Raw genomic sequence first — 23,642 nt, 5'->3', positions numbered from 1 at the left:
GCACATCACTTTATGATGTAGTTCTGGGGAACAAGACCATATATATATGCATTGCTGGATGCCTGACTGATAGAACTCTACAAGACCTAGTGCTGCTCCTTTCTAGAAAGGTCAGTTCTCACCCCAGCCCTGCCCTTGTGAACACACACCTCACCACAACCCATTGGGCTCTTCTGCTGCCAAGCTGCTTTGTGAGACATCATTTTGGTAAAAATGTATGCCTTGCCCTAGAATAGCCAACCCCAATCTTTGCCTGGAAAAACACTCAATTCACCATTTTCTCAAGACTTTCTTTGTACCTTGCCCTTCAATTTAGATTATATTAGAACCTTGTTTCACTTTCACTATTCCCATCTTCCTTCTGATTTACATTATTTCCTTCATGTTTGAGTCTTTCATTAACCTTATGAGTCTTACAATCCTTATGAGCAAATACTAGCTCTGGAACCTCCCACCACACAGCATTCAAAGGTTTGGTGAATAAACAAATGGAGTAACGTAGAAATGAGGGATCTAGTGAGGACTAGAACCAAGCAATTGAGAGGTAGAAGGAGAAAGACTGTGAGCTTATGGTCAGTCTGGTCAGCATACACAGTCTCAAAAAAAGGAAGTTCGGGTAACTGGTTCTTTAAAAAAAAAAAAGTCATAAAAAGAAGGTTATAAAAGTAAGATAGCTGTAGCTGACTACTGAGTCTGCCATGAAAGCAATGTGGCTTCCCACCTAACTAGATACATTTACATTTCAATTAACTTAATAATTGCCAAGTCTAGCTAATGATAATCTTAGATATTCTGCTGTCTATACCTACCCATCTCTCAACCTCAAAAATAAATAAGATGCCAAATGTACAAGCTCTTCAAAAAAAATCATTCAGATGAAGAAAATAGGCAAGCAAAGCATTCCATTGTACTGATAGAGAAAACCAGTTCTGTTGCCAAGAATATGGCCGTACTTAGATACATATCACTTATAGCAAACCAAATCAGAACCAATATCTCACTACAAAATACTGCACCCACTCACTTACAACCACATTACAAATTAAGAGCTGTCATGAGACAGCACCATGATCTCAAAGGAAACAACATTCTCACAGGCCAAAAATCTGTTTGCATTTTTAGGGAAAGTTTTCAAGAAAAAAAAAATAACTTTCCCTATAATCTAATTTAAATGCATATTTTTCAACATATCCTTACCATGTCTATGAACACAATTTGTTAGCACAACTGAAAACATTTTCAAAAATAAAAATCAAACCATTGGTTCCTAATTTCCATGCACTGTTATGTAAAGGGGGGTTGCCAGTGTGATGGTTAATCTTTACTGTCAACTTAACTGGACTTGGAATTACCTAGGAGACAGGTGTTTCCAGAGCAGTTTAACTGAGGAAGGAAGACCAACCCTGAGTGTGGGTAGCATCATCCCACAGTCATGGTCTCAGGTCCCAGACTAAACATAAAGCAGCAAGTGAGTGGACCATCAACATTTCCTGCTCTCTGCTTCCCGTTCTGTTGAGATATGAGGAAATGAGAAGCCACCGCTGATAGCCATTTCCAGCACCATGCCTTTCCAATCATGATGGACTATACCTTTAAACCAGGACCCCAAATAAACCCTCTCCCCCTTAAGGTGCCCCTCATCAGGTACTTGATGTCAGTAATAAGTAACAAATGCAGCCAGCCAAACAGTGGAAGAATTGCAGCCTCCTAAAATGTGAGCGTCCTAGGTCTAGACACAGATTACTATGCAGGCATGAATTTGTGAGTTTGATTCCCAAACCCCATATTAAAAAAAAAATACAGGCATAGTGGCACGCGCTTGTTATCTCAGTAGTGGGGAGGTGGCTCTGAGGCCATGCAGCCTAGACTACTTGGAAAATCCCAGGCCAGTGAGAAACCCAGTCCCAAATTAAAACACAACAAATAAAAGAAGCCAGAAGGACAGCACTAGAGGAATGGCATTTTTGTTAGTGCGCTTGAGTATACACATACACACGTGTACACACACACATACACACACACACACGTTAGGTCCTGAACTATTTCCAGCAATTACCTAACTCTTCCACCATGCAATTTCGGTAATCAAATCTATCTAACAGACTCCTAAAGTAAAGAGTATTCTAAACTAAGCTAAATGAATGTGACCTACTCTATATGCTGGGTCACTTCTTTTAAATAAAAAGTAGCTAATAAATGGAACAAGCCTAAATGCCTATAGTAGATGAAGAGACAAAGAAAATGTGGTATATATCCTTAGTGGTTGGACTATAAATAATAAATTTTTTATGTTTTTCAGAAAAAAATATATTTGCTGAAAATAGATACAACTGAAGATTATTATAGTAAGCAAAATAAGCCAGGTTAGGAAAGACAAATACTGTATGTTTTCTTTCATATATTTCCTAGATTTTAATGTTTATATGTGTATATATACATGTCTGTATGGGTATAGGTATGAAACTAGAAAGTGAAACATGGGAGGAGAAGAAGAGATCTTTAGAAAAGGGAGAAGGTACTAAACTATATTATCTGATATTAAAGGGAAAAAAGCTAAATGAGGAGGTAGGGGATGGGAGAGAGGTGTGAGGAAGGAGATCAACGAGAACAAAGCATGCATGGAAATACCAGAACAGATATCATTATTTGGTATGCAAATTTAAGAAAACAACGTAAAAGTATAAAGTAAACAGGTACAGTCGGATGACTTGTTAAAGAACCCAACAAAATTCCAGTTCCCTAGAATGTGATAGGCAGAATAGTAGCTCTCAAAGTCTGTGTCTGAGAAGCCAAGACTGTACCAAATGAAACAAGGGCCAGAATTACCTTGGATTGTGTGAATGGGCCCAGTTGAATTTGAAGAGTTAATAGAGACTAAGAAGGAGACAAGCAAAAGGGTCAGAAAGAAGACAGTTGAAAAGGAAGACCTGTGTTGCTGGATTTAAAGACAGAGGAAAGGGTCAGCCTCACTTGCCCGGCAGCAAAACAGGTCTTGGTTTACGACAGCAGGAAGTAAATTCTGTCAACCTAAGTGAACTCTGTTCAAGGGGCTCTGGAGAGGAGTGCAACCCTGCTCATGCCTTGATTTCCTATTGTACTTCTGACCAAAGTACAGAAGATACTGTGCAGAAAGAGTCAATCTGTACTGCCTTCGGCTTGAGTGTATTTATTTGTTTCAGAGGCAATAGGAGACAATATTGTATTATAAACTTCAAAATCTGTTAAGAGCCAAGAGTATTAATTATCTAGCCTGCATGCAGCTAGCATGACATAACAGGACATACCTGTTAAGAGGGTAGGTCATTTACTGTTCCTACCATGTAAAATTAAAAAAAAAAAAACGTAAGGACCACGTGTTAGGTTTTCCATGAAGCTAAAACTGTCCTGAATGTGTCATTTCTCTTATATAAGGCTATTAGAAATAATGGAACTAGGTAATGATCTTTCTTTAAGGTTGAAAAGCAAACATTCAAAACTTATTCATCTTTTTTGAAACTTTCTACCATCAATTAGCAACTCCCCACTTCTCCCTCCTTCGCCCCTGGCAACCACCATCAGTCAGTCTTTGCTTCTATGAGCTTGGTAACTCCATATATCTCACATAAAGTGGAACCACACGGTATATGAGCTTCTATGACTGGCAAATCCTTACGAGCACATAAGTTACTCTCAACTTAGCCTGGATTTGGAGAGCTGAGAATTCTAGAATGGAGGTGGAGAATAAGCAATGTGTACTCAGGGCGGTGGCTGCTATTCCCCTTGGTTCTCCTGCTGAGCCAGCAATGGCCGGACTCAAAATTAAAGCTCAGCTTGAGAAGGTCTGCTCTGTTCAGTTCTCGTGTTGAGAAAAGCTTGTGTTTCTGTGCTTTTCTGACCTTTAAATAATAATTATTTTTGGCCTATAACACTCAGTTGAAAGTAACTTGTTGCAGATTTTTAAAAATATTTTTATTAGATATTTTTTTCATTTGCATTTCAAATGCTATCCCGAAAGTCCCCTATACCCTCCCCCTGCCCTGCTCTCCAACCCACCCACTCAGGCTTTCTGGCCCTGGCATTCCCTGGTACTGGGCATATGATCTTTGCAATACCAAGGGCCTCTCCTCCCATTGATAGCCGAGTAGACCATCCTCTGCTACATATGAAAAGCAAAACTGACATTTACTGGGAAGATGGTTGTATTTAGCAAATTATAAGGGAACTCTAGAAGAAAGGGTGGTAGTCACACATATAATCCCAAAAGTGGGAAGCTGAGCCACAAAAGCAATCACGTGTTCTAGGCCAGCCAGATTAGAAAGTAAGACTGTCCTTAAAAAGAGCTATCTACCTGATACTTGAAATTAGCCTCTACCTGTGATCCTCAGAGCTGAGGCTGGGATTATTTTGAAAAGGTTTCAGATTAACAATCAAATACCCACACTCTTATTAAATTTCTAAAATAAAAGACTTATAGAGAAGATCAATAAGTCAACTATGTAAAGAATTTCTGGTTATCAACAAAAAACAACAGCCATACTTGGTACGCATCTTTAATCCCAGCACTCCTAAGAATGAAGCACACGATCCTAACTTTAAAGCTACCCTGGACTGCCCAGCAAGACTACACGCACGCACACGCACACGCACGCACACACACACAGACGTATGTGCCCACACAGAGCTTATCAAAGGATCAAATATGAAACAAACCAAGAAGCCTTCGAATTAGCTTGTCCTTCTGCAGGCACTACAGAGAACTGCTAACTATGTATGCAATCAGCAAAAACCTGTTAAAAATGCCATTGGCCAAATGCACCAGATTCTCTCAACAAATAAAAATAACAAAAAATAAAAAGACAAATAAAGGACTTGTAAATTAAGAATCTTAATACGAAAAAAAAGAGGTAGCTAGAAGTACAAGAAAAAAAATGACATGATTGTACATGTCTTTAATCCTAGCACTCGGGAGGTAGAGGCAGGCAGATCTCTTTGAGTTCAAGGCCAGTCTGGTCAATATAGTGAAATCCAGGCCTGCCAGGGTTACATAGCAAGACCTTGGACGAGAGAGAGAGGGAGACAGGGAGAGAGGGAGAGAGGGAGAGAGGGAGAGAGGGAGAGAGGGAGAGGGAGAGAGAGAGACGCAGACAGACAGATATGTGTGTGTGTGTTTGTATGAACAAAATGCATGTATTAAAAGATGGTAAGACAACATAGCAGATGCTAATCAGTAACTCTGAGTGTACATCGCTAGTTTTGTAACTGTTCTATAGTTTTAAAACTTTTCTAACTGGGTATGGTAGCTTATGCCTTTAATCCCAGCATTTGAGAGATAAAGAGAGGCAGGTGAGTTTGAGGTCAGCCGGTTCTACATAGAAAATTACTGGACAAACAGAGTTACATAAAGAAACCCTGGTTCAAAAAAAACTTTTCCAAAAAAAATAGACATTTGTAAACTATTTTTCTCTCCTATCTGGAGTTTAAGGTCAGTCTGGTCTACAAAGCAAGTCAAAAACCAAAACCAAATACAAACAAAACACTGCTCACAGCTCTGTGTGCTCTAAGAGTATGCTGGAAACTACCCAATTAGTCACCAATGGAAGTATTTTCCCATACAAAAATTAGTCTGCAGACGTTAAAATAAATAAGGTACTGTCTTACATTATTTATAATCATACTATTAAAGAAATAAAACAATAAAAATAGTCAGAGTTTATATGTGGTATATTTATAAGCCAAGATAAAAGAAAATTAGGCAAGCTGAACTGGGTGTGGGGGCCCACATTTGTAATCCTAGCACTCAAAAGACTGAGGGAAGAGGTTCAGGAGTTCAAAGTCAACCTCAGCTCTATAGGAAGTTTAAGGCCAGTCAGGACAATATGAAATCATGGCTAAAATTAACAAACAAAAAAGAATATGCAAAATCAACCACAGTGTTTTACAATATATACATACATAAATTTTTTTAAAGAAAAAGGAGGTGATAAAAAAAACCCACATTTCAGTTAGTGGTTTCCTCTGAGAAATATGCATGGCAGGGGTAATGTCCGAGTTCTGGAGGTGGGTAGCTGATTCAAACATGTATGGCTACTGTTGGGTTGAAACTGTATATGCATATCATATATTCTTTTGTAGTAAAAAGAAACACAAACCAGGTTGTGATAGCAGTATTTCTGAACACAGCTATCTTTACATTTTAGATAGTCCATTTTAGCTTAAGCAAATAACTTTTCTTTAAGTGGCCAATGACAATGACCAAGTAAAACACACCCTTATCCTAATAACTAATAGAGGGCAAAATGCAAACTCCTAAAGTCAATTCCTAAAAGGGAGATGGGATGTGGCAGAGCAGCAAAATGCCACAGACCTGTTTTGGGTACTTGAAAGTACTACCATTACAAGAAAAATACAGCTAAGAATTGAGCCACTGCTAGACAGGGCGGCACACACCTATAATCAGAGCTACTAGAGAGACTGAGGCACAAGAGTAGTGTTTGAGGTGCCAGGCTCTCCTACATGGAAAGACTGCCTCAAACAAAACAAAACAAACCTTGGACTGCACCATTGTAATTTGTGTATGTGTATTTGCAAATGCGCATGTGCACAGTATACATGTACATGTGCATGTGCGTGTGTGTGTGTGTGTGTGTGTGAGAGAGAGAGAGAGAGAGAGAGAGAGAGAGAGTGTGTGTGTGTGTGTGTGTGTGTGTGTGTGTGTGTGTGTGTGTGTGTGTAGGCCAGAGGACAACATCACATGTCATCAGGTACCATTTTACTCATTTTTGAAGGTGGGGTCTCTCACTAGCCTGGAGCTTTCCTATTAGGCTAAGCTGGTTGCCTAGTGAGCCCCAAGGATCCACCTATCTCCATCTTGTTCCACAGTGTTGCGATTACAAGGGTATGTCAGCATGTTCAGCTCTTTTAATACGAGTTCTGAGGACCAAACTCAGGTCCTCACCCTTGCAAGGCAAGCACTTTCCTGAGTTTTCTCTCCAGACTGCATTAAACATAATACAGCCTATTTTAAACATAATACAGCCTGTTTTAAACATAATGTCCATTAATCTCTTTGATTATACACAACCAAAAATATGTGCCATATCTATCATTAGAGTACAAAAATCCAAATAAGAAGACACTTAACTGAGACTAGTAATTAATTACACTTAACTTCCAGCCAGGCAGTGGCTGGAATTACACCTTTAATCCCGGCACCTGGGATGCAGAAGCAGGTGGCCAGCCTGGTTTACAGAGTGAGCTCCAGGACTGCTAGGGCTACACAGAGAAACCCTGTCTCAAAAAACCAAAACAACAAAACCAACTTGTAAATAAGTAAATACAAGTCTCCAAAGTGCCCCCCGGTTCCCTTAAAAAAGCTAGGCTCTCTTTTGTCCGTGCCTTTCTTCTGGCATTTATGATTTGTTTTATTTTATGTTTAAGTTATATACTTCATCCCCGTTTACTATATCATGAGTTATCTGGTATATATTTAATTATTTGATATTCAATGAAAAGAATATACTCAGCTTCAGGGCCCCCAAAGAGTCCTGTTCCAACACGGCTTAATGCTTTGCTCTCAATTAAAAAACAATGAATGGAGCTAGCATAAGAGCTCAGAGGTTAAGAGGTGCTACAGCAGAGAACTCAGATTCCATTCCCAGCACCCACACGAAGGCTCACAGTTGATCGTAACTCTAGAGGATTCAACACCCTCTTCTGGCTTCCCTGGTCACCAGGCATGCATGTGGTGCACACATATACATGCAGGCAAAACACTCATACTCATATAAAATAGTAGTACTAGTAGAAGTAAATGAAAAGAAACCCTCCACTTTATGATTAGTGTGCACAATGAAAATAAACAAATAAAAACAAAAGTAAGAAAGGAAGTCCCTCTAGAAGTAGGTAATCAATTAAGAGTTAAACCATATTTTTTCTGTTTTCCATTTACTCTCAACTGTATATAGCCTTAAACCATGCTGCCCTTCTACTTGGTTATAATTAGTATTTGATGAAATAGCTAATAAAAAATGTACCTTGTGGTTAAGAAAAATCAAAAAACCTCTGAAAACCACGAACTCCAACAAGGTGCTGGAGGAGGGAGCAGTCATAACATGCTATCAACAAAGAGGCGCTTCGTTACCAAGTAATTTCTGAGGTCTAAGTCTATCAATGCCTGAGCTAAGATGGCCTCCTACTATCCGCACCTAAACCTTGTGGTAAATAACTAACGTACTCAACATCAAATTTGTTTTTGTTGAGAATAGGGTTAAATACTTGGAGGAACACTGTGAAGTCCCCACTAACTTTGAAGAAGGTAGAAATATAACAGATAAAACAGAAACATAAACCCATAATGAACTACTTAGTGAACTTTTATTCTTCGTGTATGGATATTTCCCTACATGTATGTCTGTTTACTACTTACATGCCTGGCACTCACAGAGGCCACAAGAGGGATCTGGAGCAGCTGCAATTGGAGTCACAAAGAGGTATGAACTATCACGTGGGAACTGACTCTACATCCTGTGCTCTCTACCACTGAGCCATCTCTGTAGCCCCCAGTAATGAGCTACTTAGAAATCTTTACCACCCGACTCCAAAAAGACTTGCAAAAAATTCTATGGATAGCTTTAAATACCTGGGGTTTTATCATATTTTTTTTCTTCCTGCGTTCCTGTTACCACAAAATGTTGGTCTGTTTAACCAGTCCTGCACTGAGATAAATTCTCTGAACAGTCAGACAAAGGTGTTTCCCAGTGACACCAACCTTTGCTTTGGTCAGTGTGCACATCTACAGATATCACAGCAAGCCACAACTCACACAGGCTCCTACAAGATCCTCCTCTAAAGGTAGGATGCCCTATCTGTAGCTATACCACAGCCTAATGAATAAGAGATACTAATTTGGTCTCATTTTTCATGATTCTTTCTAGAGATATGTACAGTTTTTTTCCTGACATTTTAATTCCTTTCCCATATAAAGTTTTGGCATATGCTTTTTAAGGAGTTTTTTAAACAAGTAAAAAAGGCTTCCAAAGAAATTGTCAGAAGTGAAAATAAAACCAGGTTTATTTTTTTAAAAGGAGTGCCAGGTGACATGTGATACAGATGCAAAATTTCCCTCTTAAGAGTTAGTTCAGCCAGCCCTGGTGGTCCACACATTATCAGAGCACTTGTGACGCTGAGACCAGCGGGTAAGGGGAGGGGGGGCTGCTGTGAGTTGGGAAACTAAAGGCTGGGTTGGGGTTTTGTTTGTTTGGAGGCCAGAAGAGGCAGATTTCCTCAAAATGGAGTGACAGGCAGTTGTTAAGCCACCACGTGGGTACTAGCAATCTAACGCAGGTCTTCTGGACAGTGCTCTTAACCACTGAGCCATCCCTCCAGCCCCAAGTACTTTTAATCACATTTATTTACATGGGTTTGTACATTACAAGAATGCAAATACCACAGAGTGTATGTGGAATTTAGAGGAAAACTTGTGGGAATCAGTTTTCTCTTTCCACCATGTGGGGTCATAGGACCAAACTCAAGTCATCAGACTTGGCAGGAAACATACCTCTACCCACTGAGCCATCTCACCGGCCTTGAATCCATTTACAGTCCAACTTTTAGATAACACAGTACACTCTGAGGAAACGATATATAGAACAGAATAGAAACTGCAGTCTAAGGCTATATTGAGATGCCATTTTGGGTCACCATTTTTTGACCTATTGTTAATAACCAAATACTTAGATATTCTATGGTTCTTCCAAAAAGGACAGTAGAAACTAAAAGCCAACAGAAGAAGCAATTAAAGGAATAAGGTGATTTAAGTATTTTACAAAACCTTAGAAGAACCATGTATTTAAATTTAAACCAAAAAGAACAAAATGAAAATGCTTCTCACCTTCTGAAAATTTTGCTTCCACAAATCTTCTACAACTATGTACCCTCGTAATCCCCAGTCATATAACTTCTCCCCAGTGATCTGGAAACACAAACAGAAAAGATTGAGAAACGATCCATTTGTGAATGATAAAAAAGAGAACTTCTTTTCTCTCATTTCCAAAAGTACTGCATTTGACTGCTGTGGGGAAGGGTGTGTGTGTGTGTGTGTGTTTGTGTGTGTGTGTGTGTGTATGCGTAACTACTACAGAAAATCTTGGGACTACTACAGAAAATCTTGGGACACATCCGTTAAACCTGCATAATATGCTGAGAGTATAATTCAATGGTAGAGCATTTGCCCAGGAAACATCCTGGTTTCAGTCTCTTATACCACAAAAGAAAAAGCAATGGGAATTCTGCATCAGTCTGAAGGCTCACATCTCTAATGTCAGTACTCAGGAGGCTGAGGCGGGCAGACTGCTGCAAACTCAAAGCTAACATGAACAGTGAAATTGTGTCTCAAAAGCAAAGAACTGTATAAAATAAACATAAAAAAGTAAAAATTTAAAAGAAAAAAATGAAAAACCAAAGAAAGGAAAAAAGGATAAGAAGAAAAAGTCTGGTTACATATAATTATCTCTTAAGATGACTGGTTATAAATTATGTGTATGTCTTTTATTACTGGTGCTAATGATCAAACCTGGGGCATTGTACATGTTACTGATACTTATATCCCAGCTCCCAAAAGGTTGTAACTTCTAAGCTAAATGCAGGAGACCACTGATGATATGAGGAATTCCTAAAATCACAAGGAAAAAGAACCCTAACCCAACTACTGCCCAGCCTGGTACATTACAACTAACCAAGTCAAGCTAAAATGAAAATCATTCATTTTAAAAACTTAGATGTAAAACATGTGAACACAGTCAAGATGTTTGTAATTTTCCCAGGCACAAACATAGTGAAGCTTTTTATTATCATAGGGATTTTGTAGGTAGCATGATCTATATCATATTTCTAATATCTCATGAGGTCCTAGCCTTAGAGAGGTTATGACCTTAAGATGTGTTTGCCCATCTTTGGCTAGTTAGCTTGAATTACTGGTGTGAGAGTGTGTGTGTGTGTAAGTGTCTGTGTGTATGTGTCTGTGTGTCTGTGTGTGTGTGTGTGTTCTGCCTGCATGTATGTACTGTACCATAGATGTGCTTGCTATCAGCAGAGGTCTGAGGAGGTTATAAGAGGGCATCTGGTCATCTGTGACTGGAATTACAAACAGTTGTGAGTTGCCATGTGGTTTTCTGGGAATCAAACCTGCCAAAAAAATCCAGAAAACAAAACAACAACAACAAAAAACAAACACAAAAGCAAAAACCAAGTACTCTTAACCATTGAGCCATCTCTCCAAATACCTGGAAAATTTTTTCCCAAGTATTGAGTCTTCAAAAAAATGCTTCTAGCAATTTGCATTCATTGGTTCTATGTATAACAAAGAATACTGATTGTTCTACACCATAATAATACTTTAAAATAGCTTTTATTTGATATATATATATATATATATATATATATATATATACACACATATATATGTGTGTGTGTGTGTGTTCATGTTGTGTTCTCATGTACACTTCTATGTCTGTAATGTGTATGCAACAACACATGGAGGCCAGAAAAGAGCATCAGATCCCTTGGACTGGAGTTACAGATGGTTGTGACCTTCCTGGTGCGGGTGCTTCTTCTGGATGAGAAACAACAGCTCTTAACCACGAGGCCATCTCTCCAGCCCCAATTTTTTAAAGTAGTATTCATTCTCTTCCTAATTTTTATAATTGATCATTGTATAGTGGTGTTTTTACGAAACATTTTCACATGAGTTATCCCTATCTTACAAAACAGTAAGGACATGAAGACTGCAAGGATTCAAAGGCCAAGTGATTTGTCTATAGTCCCAGCGCTTACAAAAAGAGTGGTCTCTGTAACACACTGATTTCTACAAGTCATATTCCTCAGTTATTCCTACTGCTCTCAAAATATCTGATATCGGGCTCCTTGTTAGATATGTTAAGCATTTACCACATATGATACTGCTACTCTTGGCATGTCACATTTCTGAGAGGAAAATGTTTTCTATCAATATGAGGCTAATTTTTTTTCTTTTCTTTTTTTGTGGTCTGCGCATGGAACTTCTACACATGCTTAACAACTGTTCTATCACCGAGCTACTACTTCCCCTGTCCCAATAGACTGGATTTGGGTACATTCTTTTTTACTATATACTCTCAACAGAACAGAACTTAAGTGGCTAAGTGGTCCATCCAAGCTTGGGGTTTCTAAGAAAGAAAAGTAAAACTGTAAAAATGGAACTCAACGACAAGATACAAGATCAGAAAATCTCGTTGGAAGCTAGGGATCTTCTGGCTTGGTTTTCTGGTAATAAGATATGTATGCCATGATTTTTTAAACGAAAATAAAATTTAAAAAGAGAAAAATATATACAAACACAAAATATATCATTTTAATTGTTTCAAGAGTATAATTAAGTGGCATAAAGTGTCCTTACTATTCAACCATCACCACTATCCACTTCCAGATCTTTTTCATCACGTCCTTCACCTTGGTGGTGAATACAGAAGATGTTTTACAACAAATGCTGAAGCCAGAAGGTAAAAGAGTATCATTCTATGAGGACAACCATGACTGTTTCACAAGCAGCAGTCAGGACCTGCTCACCAATACTTGTTAAACTTTAAGAGACTAAAATGCTGTTCATTTTTTTCTTTTATCAAGCAAGGCAGTCACTCACTCTTCCTGAAACAAGAGACTACCTGCCTCCAGGACTATTACAATCTCAAGCTATGAGGATTCTGCTGGTTCTTATAACCAAAAAAATCAATTTCCCATGCTGAGGCCACTAGCGTCCCACCTACAACTGAAGCCCAGTGTGGAAACTGGGACTTCTGTCATGAAGAATCCAAGGGGTCCGGTGGTGGGTTGGTCTGACTCACAGCCCTCAGAGCCTGATTCTGATGGCTACACTGCTGTCTCTTTCTAGGACAGCATCTCCATATGATATGGAAGTTCTGGCAAGTGGGTCCCCATGCCTCTAAAGTGACGAGGACTTCAAATCCTAAAGCTCAGCTTCCCCTTACCAGTTTCCTGGTGATTTTATGTGTACAGTATCACTGACTCCAGACCAGCATCTAAAGCTTATAGTCTCAAATATCTTGACATTTGAATCACCTGGAAGCCCTGCTGTAACTCACATGGCAAGTCCAAATGCTTATACTGCCTGATTCAGTTACTGTGGAGTGAGGCCTGAGAATTTGCGTCTCTGACAAGTTCCCAGGAGATGCTGATGTTATCAATCTTAAGGCATGTTTGGAAACCTTGTGGTCTATCTTACCCAAGTTACCAGCCAACTGTGATCCATCTACTTGTATGAAATGCCCTAGTTGTAATTGGCTGAATTTAGTTTAAAAACCCCTGGTCTGGCATGAATTGACAGGGCCCAACAGAGAAGCATCGTGTGAGAGACAATCTGCGCAGACCCCATGCAGACGCCCACACAGATGCCCGCCCAGACGACAAGCCTGCACTGCGGTTCAGCTCCAGAGGATCTGAAAGCAGAGAAGAGAAAGTCGTGGATCACCTGAAGCATTGTCACCGAGCCAGGCTATGCCAGCCAAACCAGAAGGTTAGTGAGAAGTGTGTGTGTGGACGGGTGCAGGCCATTTCACTATCTATTTGCTTATTTCTGTTTATGAATAAATAAAAAGCTGTTAGAACCTTTCCACCAAGTTTGAGGATTTACTTTCCACCTCTGTCACTAACCTCGATTCACGACAATTCATGACACTATCACTCACACAAGAATGAAGAATAGCCTTGCTTCCTGGGTCTGACTCACCTGGGCAATAGTGATGGCTTGTTGTGGGTAATAGACAGAGGCACCTAATCCCATGAAAAAAGGAGGATACACCAGCTTCTTTATTTTTGAACCTAATCAATAAAGAGTAGTACATACCATCAGATGATTTGATATTCTTTCTCTCACAATTTGCTTTATACTAAAGTATACATTATCCCTAAATTGAAATATTATTTAATAATACATACAACAAAATGAATTGCTATTTCTTTACAGCTTTGCAATATAATTCATATATTTCACCGCACTAAAAGTACAAAATACGACTTTTTAGTGTGTTCACAAAGCTGTGCAACCATCATCCCAATCAATTCCCGTGTTCTCAAAAGAAACTCCCATGGTTTAGGGTAAAGCATGCTTAGCATGCACAAGGCCCTGAATCCCCAGCACCGAGGAAGGGAGGGAGGGGAGGAAAGGGAAGGAGGAGGGAGGGGAGGGGAGGGGAGGGGAGGGAGGAAGGGAGGGAGGGACCCTGCCAGCACCATCCCCCATCCCTACCAACAAACACATAAGGCTAAGGGAAACCTATTTTTGATCTCTAATGAATTTGCCTACTCTGGTAATTTCATATACATAGAATTATATAAAGTATGATTCTTTGTGACTAGCTTCCTTCCTTCAACAAATATTTCAATACAGCCACTATTAATTAATGAAAGCATTGTAGCCTAAGTTGGCCTACAGGTATATACCCCCTCTACCTTTTTTCTGTGTTTTATTTGTTTGTGTTGCTTTTTTTTGTTTTGTTCTTTTTTTTTTTACTTTGTTTTGCTTCTGGAGATAATCTCACTATGTAGCCCAGACTAGTCTTAAACTTGTGACTTCTGTCTCTGCTTCCTGTGTGATACAACTCATATTTTTTAAAGCAAACTGACCACCTTCCTATTTAAATACAAATGACAATTGCTGCTTTCCTCCCTTCCTGAGATTTCATTAAAACAGCATTAGGAGAATACAATACAGACCAGAAACACTGTAAGGAAGAGAAAAAGTGCAGAGGGGCCACTGGCAGAGAAGAAGTCATCCAGGCCAAGGATGTGGGTCAATGGTGGATTACTGCTTAGCTTAAGTAAAGCCCTGGGTTTCATTCCCAGCACCACAAAAAAAGTGTCAACTGTTAGGAATACAGTACAGTTAGTTGAGCTCAACTAACTGTACTGTATTCCTAACAGTTACTTGGCCTGGCACGTATGAGGTCCCAAGTGGTTCCCCAGGACCACACGTCACACACACACACACACACACACACACACACACACACACACACACACACCAGTTAGTGCCTAAGAGTAAAGACCTCCTCCATATAGTCAGCTCCCATCTGGTTTAACCTAACCTAGAATCTGCCTACCAGCAAGCCACATTTATACAGAGAGTTCTTACTAGCATTTCAATTGCCTCATTCTGAAACATGGCCTGACAACCAAGGATTGGCAGGCATTGGAGGAGAGCCTGCAATGTAAAAGTAACATCCAGAGAACAAGACCTCATGGAAATGACCAAAGGAAAAGATTCATAAAGGATGAAATAAAACAAGCCGGGCCTGGTGGCACAGGCCTTTAATCCCAGCACTCAGGAGGCAGAGGCAGGCAGATTTCTGAGTTCCAGGCCAGCCTGGTCTACCAAGTGAGTTCCAGGACAGCCAGGGCTATACAGAAAAACCCTGTCTCGAAAAAAACCCCCCCAAAAAAAAAGAATGAAATAAAACAAGCAAGGAAACATAAGACACATTACAGTCACTTAGATGGAACTCCATTACTAACTAAAAGCATTCAGGAAGGAGAAATAAAGGAAATTGTCATAGAAAAAGCAGAGCTAAAGAAGGCGCACCACCAATTGTCCCACTATAGGCTAAGAGCATCACCATGGTACAGAAATTCAGAGCACTAAATATCTTCAAATTTCCCAAGAATTAAAAAGGGGGAGGGAGCAACAAGTACCCAGACTGACCATCCACTCCACCGTCTGCAATGCCAGATGCCAGTTTGCATAGAAAGGAACTCAAAGCTATCCAAACTGTCAGAATGAAGAACAGGCATAAAAGGTCTTGGAAAGTCTCTCACACATATGGTTTTTAAAAAGCAATGTAAGCATGCAGTTCAACAATATGGCTGAATGTGGCAAGGAGAAGATGACATAAAAGCCCAGGAAATGGGGCTCAATATTGAGTACAAAAGTCCATGACAACAATTGGGTGACTCTCAGAACAGGTTACAGGATGGAACTGGGAGGAGAGTAGACTCCATCCAATGAACAGTCTGGGGAAACGAAGTGAAAACCAACTGGGAAAGTGTTCAGGGGTTTATTCCTCAGGTGGACAAAAGCTGTCACCTGGCAGTGTCCCCTCCTGACTCTAAAACAACAGCTAATGCACAAAGAGTTCAAAAATTAGAGCCATCAGTATAAACTATGGTCTCTTTTATGGTGGTCAGATTACAAGGTTCTTTGCTGGGATATTTCTAGTTTGAACTTTGGTCTGTTTGAAAGACTCTCACTTTGTAGGCCAGGCTGTCCTGGAACTCACTATGTGGCCCAGATTGGTCTTAAGACAATCTTCTTGTGCCTCAGCCTCTTGGATGCTGGAATTATCGCACTAAACTTCTAATCACAGTTTTTGTAATATCTGCATTTTATCCCCATAAACCTTTATTTTACAATGAGTAAAACTACAACTAGATCATAAAAACAATCTCCTCAGAGTGAAGCCTTTTCTCGCCATTATTATTTTGTAATATAACAGTAGAATAAAGGAATATGCTTGAGTCCAGGGCCTCAGGCATAAAAGCATTCTGCCACTGACCTAGAGTCATATTCAGAGATACTTACTAGGTACTGTGAATGTTACACATTTTTAAAGTGTTCATATCATCACTAACTGAAGGAGTGATACCTGAAGAAGTTAGTAATACGCTAGTAAATCACTGTCCTGCTAACTGTGATTAATAGCCTGAGCAAAACAGGACTTTTTTTTTTTGAGTTTTGGGATTTGGTTTTTGTTGTTGTTATTGTTGTTTTGGAGGTTTTGTTGCTGTTGATTAGCTGGCTGGTTGATTTGGTTTTCTTTCTTTTTCTTTCTTTTTTTGTATTCTTTTATTAGATATTTTCTTTATTTACATTTCAAATGCTATCCCGAAAGTCCCCTATACCCTCCCCCCGCCCCTGCTCCCCTACCCACCCACTCCCAATTCTTGGCCCTGGCCTTCTCCTGTACTGGGTCATATAAAGTTTGCAAGACCAAGGGGCCTCTCTTCCCAATGATGGCCAATTAGGCCATCTTCTGCTACATATGCAGCTAGAGACTCGAGCTCAGGGGGTACTGGTTAGTTCATATTGTTGTTCCACCTGTAGGGTTGCAGACCCCTTCAGCTCCTTGGGTACTTTCTCTAGCTCCTCCATTGGAGGCCCTGTGTTCCATCCAATAGCTGACTGTGAGCATCCACTTCTGTGTTTGTCAGGCACTGGCATAGCCTCACAAGAGGCAGCTATATCAGGGTCCCTTCAGCAGAATCTTGCTGGCATGTGCAATAGTGTCTGGGTTTGGTGGCTAATGATGGGATGGATCCCCGGGTGTGGTAGTCTCTGGATAGTTCTTTTTCTTTCTTTTGTGTTTGTTTGTTTGTTTGTTTATTTTGTGGGCTTTTTTATTTTTTTGTTTTTCTAAGTAGCAGACCTCTGACTGGCCTGGACTCACTTTGTAGACCAGGCTGGCCTCAAACTCAGAGATCCACCTGCCTCTGCCTCCACCTCTGGAGTGCTGGGATTAAAGGCGTGCACCAACACACCTGTGAAACAACAGTGTGCTGTTGTTACACTCAACAACAGTGAAACATTTACAGTTTGTCAGGTGTGAAAGACTTTGAACAGAAGTTTACTTTTTCTGTACCATAGAGCAATATTTGAACAAGTAAATGTGCTTATTAAGTATAACTAATTTCTTTTCCTTACCAAGAGTATAAATGTCTATGTATGTTTAAAGTCAAATGTAACTGGGTAAATGAATCATTATGTTAAGAAGTCAGGAACCAGCTTATTAAAAAACTATTAAATACGGATAAAGAGCCACACATATATCCCATGTCTCCCATATAAACTGACTCAGGGGGAAACCCTAAAAAATTGCACCTACCTCTAGCAAAAAGGAGTCCGACAAAACCAGCAAAACCAACAACACCGAGTCTTGGGAAAAATCCAGGAGGTGCATTTTGAAGATAGTTATAGTTGTCTACGATGGAATAAGATTGGGAGATAACTCCATTAATTGTTCATTAACACCAAAGCAAAAGTCTCATACATAACTAGAACATGCAGTACCAAATGTTCCCCAACCATGCATCCTTTGCTTCCTGTTAGTACATATTTGGTTTTTTTGTTTTGTTTTAAGTCTGGTCTCATTTAGTATAAAGTGAACCCATAATCATCCTGCCTCACTTCCCATGTGCTAGGATTACGGGTGTGTACCACCAAACCTAGCTCACACTTTTTAAAGACAACCTTGCTGTGTGGCCCGGGGTCAATTTAAACTTGCTTTGTATCCCAGACAGGCCTAGAACTCACAATCCTGCTTCACCTTGAGTGATGAGATACATACCACCATCAACTATGCCAATATGATTCTTTGCAACACATTCTTTCAGGAACCAAACAAATTCAACTCAGAAAAGCAAATGTTTTTGCCATCTGAACTCATTATTTAAACTAAAGTACAATATATTTGGATAATGAAGGAAAACTGCAGTATAAATTTGTGCTGGCTAGGGTTTTGTCAACTTGACACAAGCAGGGAGGAACCTCAACTAAGTAACTGCCTCCATCAGATTTGCTTGTAGGCAGGTCTTGAGAGCATTTTCTTGATTAATGGCTGATGATGTGGGAGGGCTCATGCCATTCAGGGGTGGAGTCATCTGTGGGAGGGTGGTCCTGAGTGCTAAACCTAGAATGAAAGACCTAGGAACACTCAGTCCTAACTGGGATGCCTCTATCAAACCCCCCATCTCAGAGCTCAGGGAACCGCACCAAAGGGGAGGCAGAAAGAACATAAGAGCCATATGGAATGAAGAACTCCAAGGAAGCAAGACCCTCTAAATCAAGATGAACTAAGTTCATATGAACTCCCAGAGACTGAGGCAGCATGCACAGGGCCTGCGAGGGGCTGCACCAGGTTCTCTGCATAGAGATTATGGCTTCCAATTCAGTGTTTTTAAAGAGATTTCTGAGGGCACAAACAAGCAGGTCTCTGATTCTTGTATCTTCCCTTGGGCTCTTTTCTTTCTGTTGGCTTCTCTTGTCAATTTCCAATGTGTTCGTTTTTGTTTTATCTTATATTTTAATATTATCCTGTTTGTTTTCTAATGACAAGCATCAAGGGATGAGAAGACAACTGGATGAGAAGGGAGGTGGGGAGGAACTGGGAGGAATAGAGGGAGGGAAAACTGTAATCAGGGTATATTATGTGAAAAAAATCTATTTTCAACAAAAGAAAAAATAAAATAAAATTGCATTAGTGTTAGAAAAGGAACTCAGGCTGAGCAAGCTACATGGAGCAAGTCAGTAAAGAGCACTCCTCCATGGCCTCTGCTTCAGTTTCTGCCCTAACTCCCCTCCATGATGGATTGTAAACTGTTAAGCTGGAATGAACCCTTCCCTCCCCTTGAACTCCTTCCCACCCTTTCATGGTGTTTTATCACAACAATAAAAAGCAAAGTAGAACAAGGTTGAAGCTAGAAATAAATAGCCACTCTTGCTGGTCATAGAATTTAATAATTTAAAAATAATACAACAGTGAGCCTACTCAGGAAATAAATAATACAACACATGACCTTATTTGCCATGCCTAAGCATGTCTTAGGACTTGGATTTGCATGATTTCTCCTTTCCTCTCCTCTCTATGGAACCAGTCTCACAGCAGACTGGAGCCTACTCAGGCACTGTCTCCTCAGGAAAGCTCATCCTCAGACATCAGCAGAGACGTTGCCTCCTTCTCTAAGGTACCATCAGAAGTTATTCTCTGTACCACCCCTGCTATCTCACCCTAAGCATTTCATCATTCATGCATGTGTTTTCTGTCTCCCCACACAGAAAACGGTTGATTGCTTAGACTTATGTTACCTTCTCTTGGTGATAACAGTAGATACTTATCCAACAGATCTTTGTTAAGACCACCACCAGGTACAATGACACATACCTATGAAGTTGTCATGGTGAAACCCATTACTTTGTATACTAACCTTAAAAATTAATAATTAAAAAAGAATACTGCCAAGAGTTGATTAATACCAGATGAAGTAATAAATGACTTGAAGCTAGGTCATGACTTCATTCTCTCTCAACTTATCCTTAGCCTTCCCTCTGTTTACAATTCTTCCTGGAAAAGCCTGAGTCCTGTCTCTAAGCACTGATCACATTGTGCCGCTATGTGGTTTGTTATCCAGCTTTTCCAGGAAGACCAGCTGAATTCCTTCCTGCATCTAGATTTTATGCACCTTTTAAAAAAAGTTTTGTTGTTGTTGTTGCTGTTGTTGTTGAGACTACACAGAGATCCTCTATGCAGTTCTGGCTGCCCTGGATCTCACTGTGTAGAAAATGTGCCCTTGAACTAGCAGAGATCCATTACTGTCATCTCCCTCCTCAGTGATAGAAGTAAAGGCATGTGCCACCATACCTGGCCTGTGCAGCATCCATTAATGGCAGCTCACAAATAGAATGATTCAGAAAATCTGGTGAGGAGTAAGCAAGTTGTAGTGCATTGTAATTTTGTTGTTGTTGTTGTTGTTTTGTTTTTAGCACTGGACCTCACCGATGCTAAGGAAACATTCTGCTCCTGGGAACTTTTTGAGATGTTTGTCTTTTTCCTCCTGAACACAGAGTTACTACAAAGACTCTTAAGAAGACACATTCCATTCTGCTACTGGAAACTTACATCCCCAGCCCTGGGTTTTTATCATTATTATTATTATTATTATTATTATTATTATTATTATTATTATTATTATTCCAAAGTACAAGTATTTGGTAGCCAAACAATCCTAATAATGTTGAAGAGATTCATGAAATAACTCTTCTGAAACCTAATTCAAACACAGATCATTTTCCAGAAAACATCTAGATAGCTCTAAATTTGTCCAGACGATGTCAAAGACTCTGATTTCCAGAGCCTATTCCTAAAAAGTTAGTACAATAGTTCAATAGGATGAAGTAACTGATTATGCCTAATTAAAACTCAACTTACCTACTCCCCACTGGACAAAGTGATCCACCTTGGGTTTAGTATGGGAGTATATTTCCTACAAAGATAAAAAGAAATAGAATGAGTAGGGCTTACTGTATAAATTATCATTATTAACACTTTTTGGTGCTGGGGATGGACCTAGGGCAGGTTAAGCATAAACGCTCCCATTAAGCTATTCCTCCAGCTATTAATATTTTTAAACAAAGGGACCTACATTCAGTGTTATTGCTTTTTTCTTCTTTTTTAAGGTCCCTTTCACTACAGTAAGTTCTTCATCAGAATTCTTTACTGCTGCCACAGGAAGCAGAGATTCCAACTAGAATGGGGGTTTGAAAACCTAATCTTCTCACTTTTAAGACTGAAGGAAATAATAAGAAAATCAACGGGTTGGAGAAATAGCTGAGTGGTTAAGAGTACACATTGTTCTTGCAGAGGACAAGAGTTCAATTCCCAACACCTATGTCAAGTGGTTTATAGCTACCTGCAACTCAAACACCAGGAGAATGCAATGCCTCTGTTCCTCACAGGCACCTGAAGTCAGGAACACATATCCACAGACACACAGACACAGACACACACACACACACACACACACACACACACACCAAAATAAATCCAAAAGGCGACAGAAAATTGATAGTCTTGATAATCAGAGATGGTCCTTCCCCAATGAGCAATGCTGGCACCCCAAATCCCAAAGGTCATGCAGGCTGCCAAAACCCCAGCAAAGGTACTCTACTAGGCCTGAAAACTTTGGTCATAAGAACCCCAGGCTACTCAGGCCAGAAGACCAGAAGGAAAACAGAAATCAAGGGGGAAAAAATCCAAATATCTATGCAACAAAGATAAACTCAGAAACCAGTACCTAAACCTGTAATTATCCCAAACCCAGATGACTGGAGGGCAGTGAAAGAACACAGCAGGAGCCAGGGAAATATGACAACAGCAGAGCCCAGCTAGCCTACAACATCCCTCACAATAGCCACAGATAATATAAATATGTTGGTGTAACTCTAACCAAGCAAGTGAAAGTCCCGTATGACAAGAACTTCAAATCTTTGAAGAAAGGAACTGAAAAAGGTATCAAAAGATAGAAAGATCTCTCTCGGATTGGTAGAATTAACATAGTGAAAAATAGCTATCTTAGCAATTCAATGCAATCTCCATCAAAATTCCAACACAATTCTTTCAGATTTTGAAAGAACAATACTCAACTTCATATAGAAAAACAAAAACCCCAGACTAACTAAAATAATCCTGTACAATACAAGAGCTTCCAGAGTATCACCATCCCTGCTCTCAAGCTCTACTACAGACCTACAGTAATCCAAACCACATGGTATTGGCATAAAACCAGACAAACAGATCAATCCAACCCAATCAAATGAAAGACTAGCATGTAAATTCACACACTCAGGGACACCTTGTTCTTGATAAAGAAGCCAAAATTATACAATGGAAAAAAGAAAGCATCTTCAACAAACGGTGCTGATCTAACTAGATGCAAGTATGTAGAAGAATGCCAATAGATCTATATTTATCTGCACAAAACTCAAATCCAAGTGGATCAAAGACCTCAACATAAAACTGGATACACACCAGGTGTGGTGGCACACGCCTTTAATCCCAGCATTCGGGAGGCAGAGGCAGGCGGATTTCTGAGTTCGAGGCCAGCCTGGTCTACAAAGTGAGTTCCAGGACAGCCAGGGCTATACAGAGAAACCCTGTCTCAAAAAAAAAGAAAACCAAAAAAAAAAAAAAAAGAAAGAAAGAAAGAAAGAAAGAAAGAAAGAAAGAAAGAAAAGAAAAAAGAAAAAGAGAAAAAACTGGATATACTAAATCTAATAGAAGAGAAGATGAAGAATCACCTTAAATGCATTGGTACAAGAAATAACTCCTGAACAGAACACTAATAGTGCAGGCACTAGGATCAACAATTAATTAATGGGACTTCATGAAACTCAAAGCTTCAATAAGGCAAAGGACATTGTCAATAGGCTAAATCAGCAGCCTGTTACAGAATGGGAAAAGATTTTCACCAACTCCACGTCTGACAAAGGACTAATATCCAAGATATATAAAGAACTCAAGAAACTAGACATTTAAAAACAAAAAACAAAATATCCAATGAAAATATGGGTTACAGATCTAAACAGAGAATTTTCAACGGAGGAATCTCAAATAGCCAAGAAAGACTTAGGGAAATGTTCAACAACCTTAGTCATCAGGGAAATGCAAATAGAAAGGACCCTGAGATTCCACCTCACACCAATCATAATGGCTAAGATCAAAAAGTCAAGCAACAGCACATGCTGGCAAGGATGTGGAGCAAGGGGAACACTCCTCCATTGCTGGTGGGAATGAAAATTTGTACAACCACTTTGAAAATCAACATGGTGGTTTCACAGAAAATTGGGAATTGATCTTCCTCATCCCACTTCTAGCATATCCTCAAGGAGCACTCCGTCCCACCACAAAGGACACTTGCTCAACTATGCTCACTGCAGCTTTACACCTAGTAGCCAGAAACTGGAAATAGCCTGGATGCCCCTCAACCAAAGACTGGATAAAGAAAATGTGGTACGTTCAAACAATGGAGTATTACTTAGCCACTGAAAACATAATAACATGAAATTGCAG

The 23,642-nt window shown here is 39.7% G+C and overlaps 1 protein-coding gene across 2 annotated transcripts in view; it reads right to left on the bottom strand.

Annotated features, from left to right (window-relative positions):
* Apoo (apolipoprotein O) overlaps positions 1-23,642 on the bottom strand; it is a 47,763-nt gene that overhangs the window by 5,769 nt on the left and 18,352 nt on the right. For both annotated transcript variants that reach the window (XM_021188112.2, XM_029534511.1), the window contains exons 4-7: positions 21,003-21,057; positions 17,904-17,999; positions 13,757-13,848; positions 9,869-9,949 (exon numbers count right to left, since the gene is read on the bottom strand). In XM_021188112.2, coding sequence (XP_021043771.1) covers positions 9,869-9,949; positions 13,757-13,848; positions 17,904-17,999; positions 21,003-21,057 — 324 coding nt within the window. The remainder of the gene's footprint in view (positions 1-9,868; positions 9,950-13,756; positions 13,849-17,903; positions 18,000-21,002; positions 21,058-23,642) is intronic.

This window comes from Mus pahari, chromosome X, assembly GCF_900095145.1.
Source record: "Mus pahari chromosome X, PAHARI_EIJ_v1.1, whole genome shotgun sequence".
Lineage (NCBI taxonomy): Eukaryota > Metazoa > Chordata > Mammalia > Rodentia > Muridae > Mus > Mus pahari.
The sequence above is the reverse complement of the archived record's forward strand: the minus strand, read 5'-3'. Positions and strand labels throughout refer to the sequence as shown.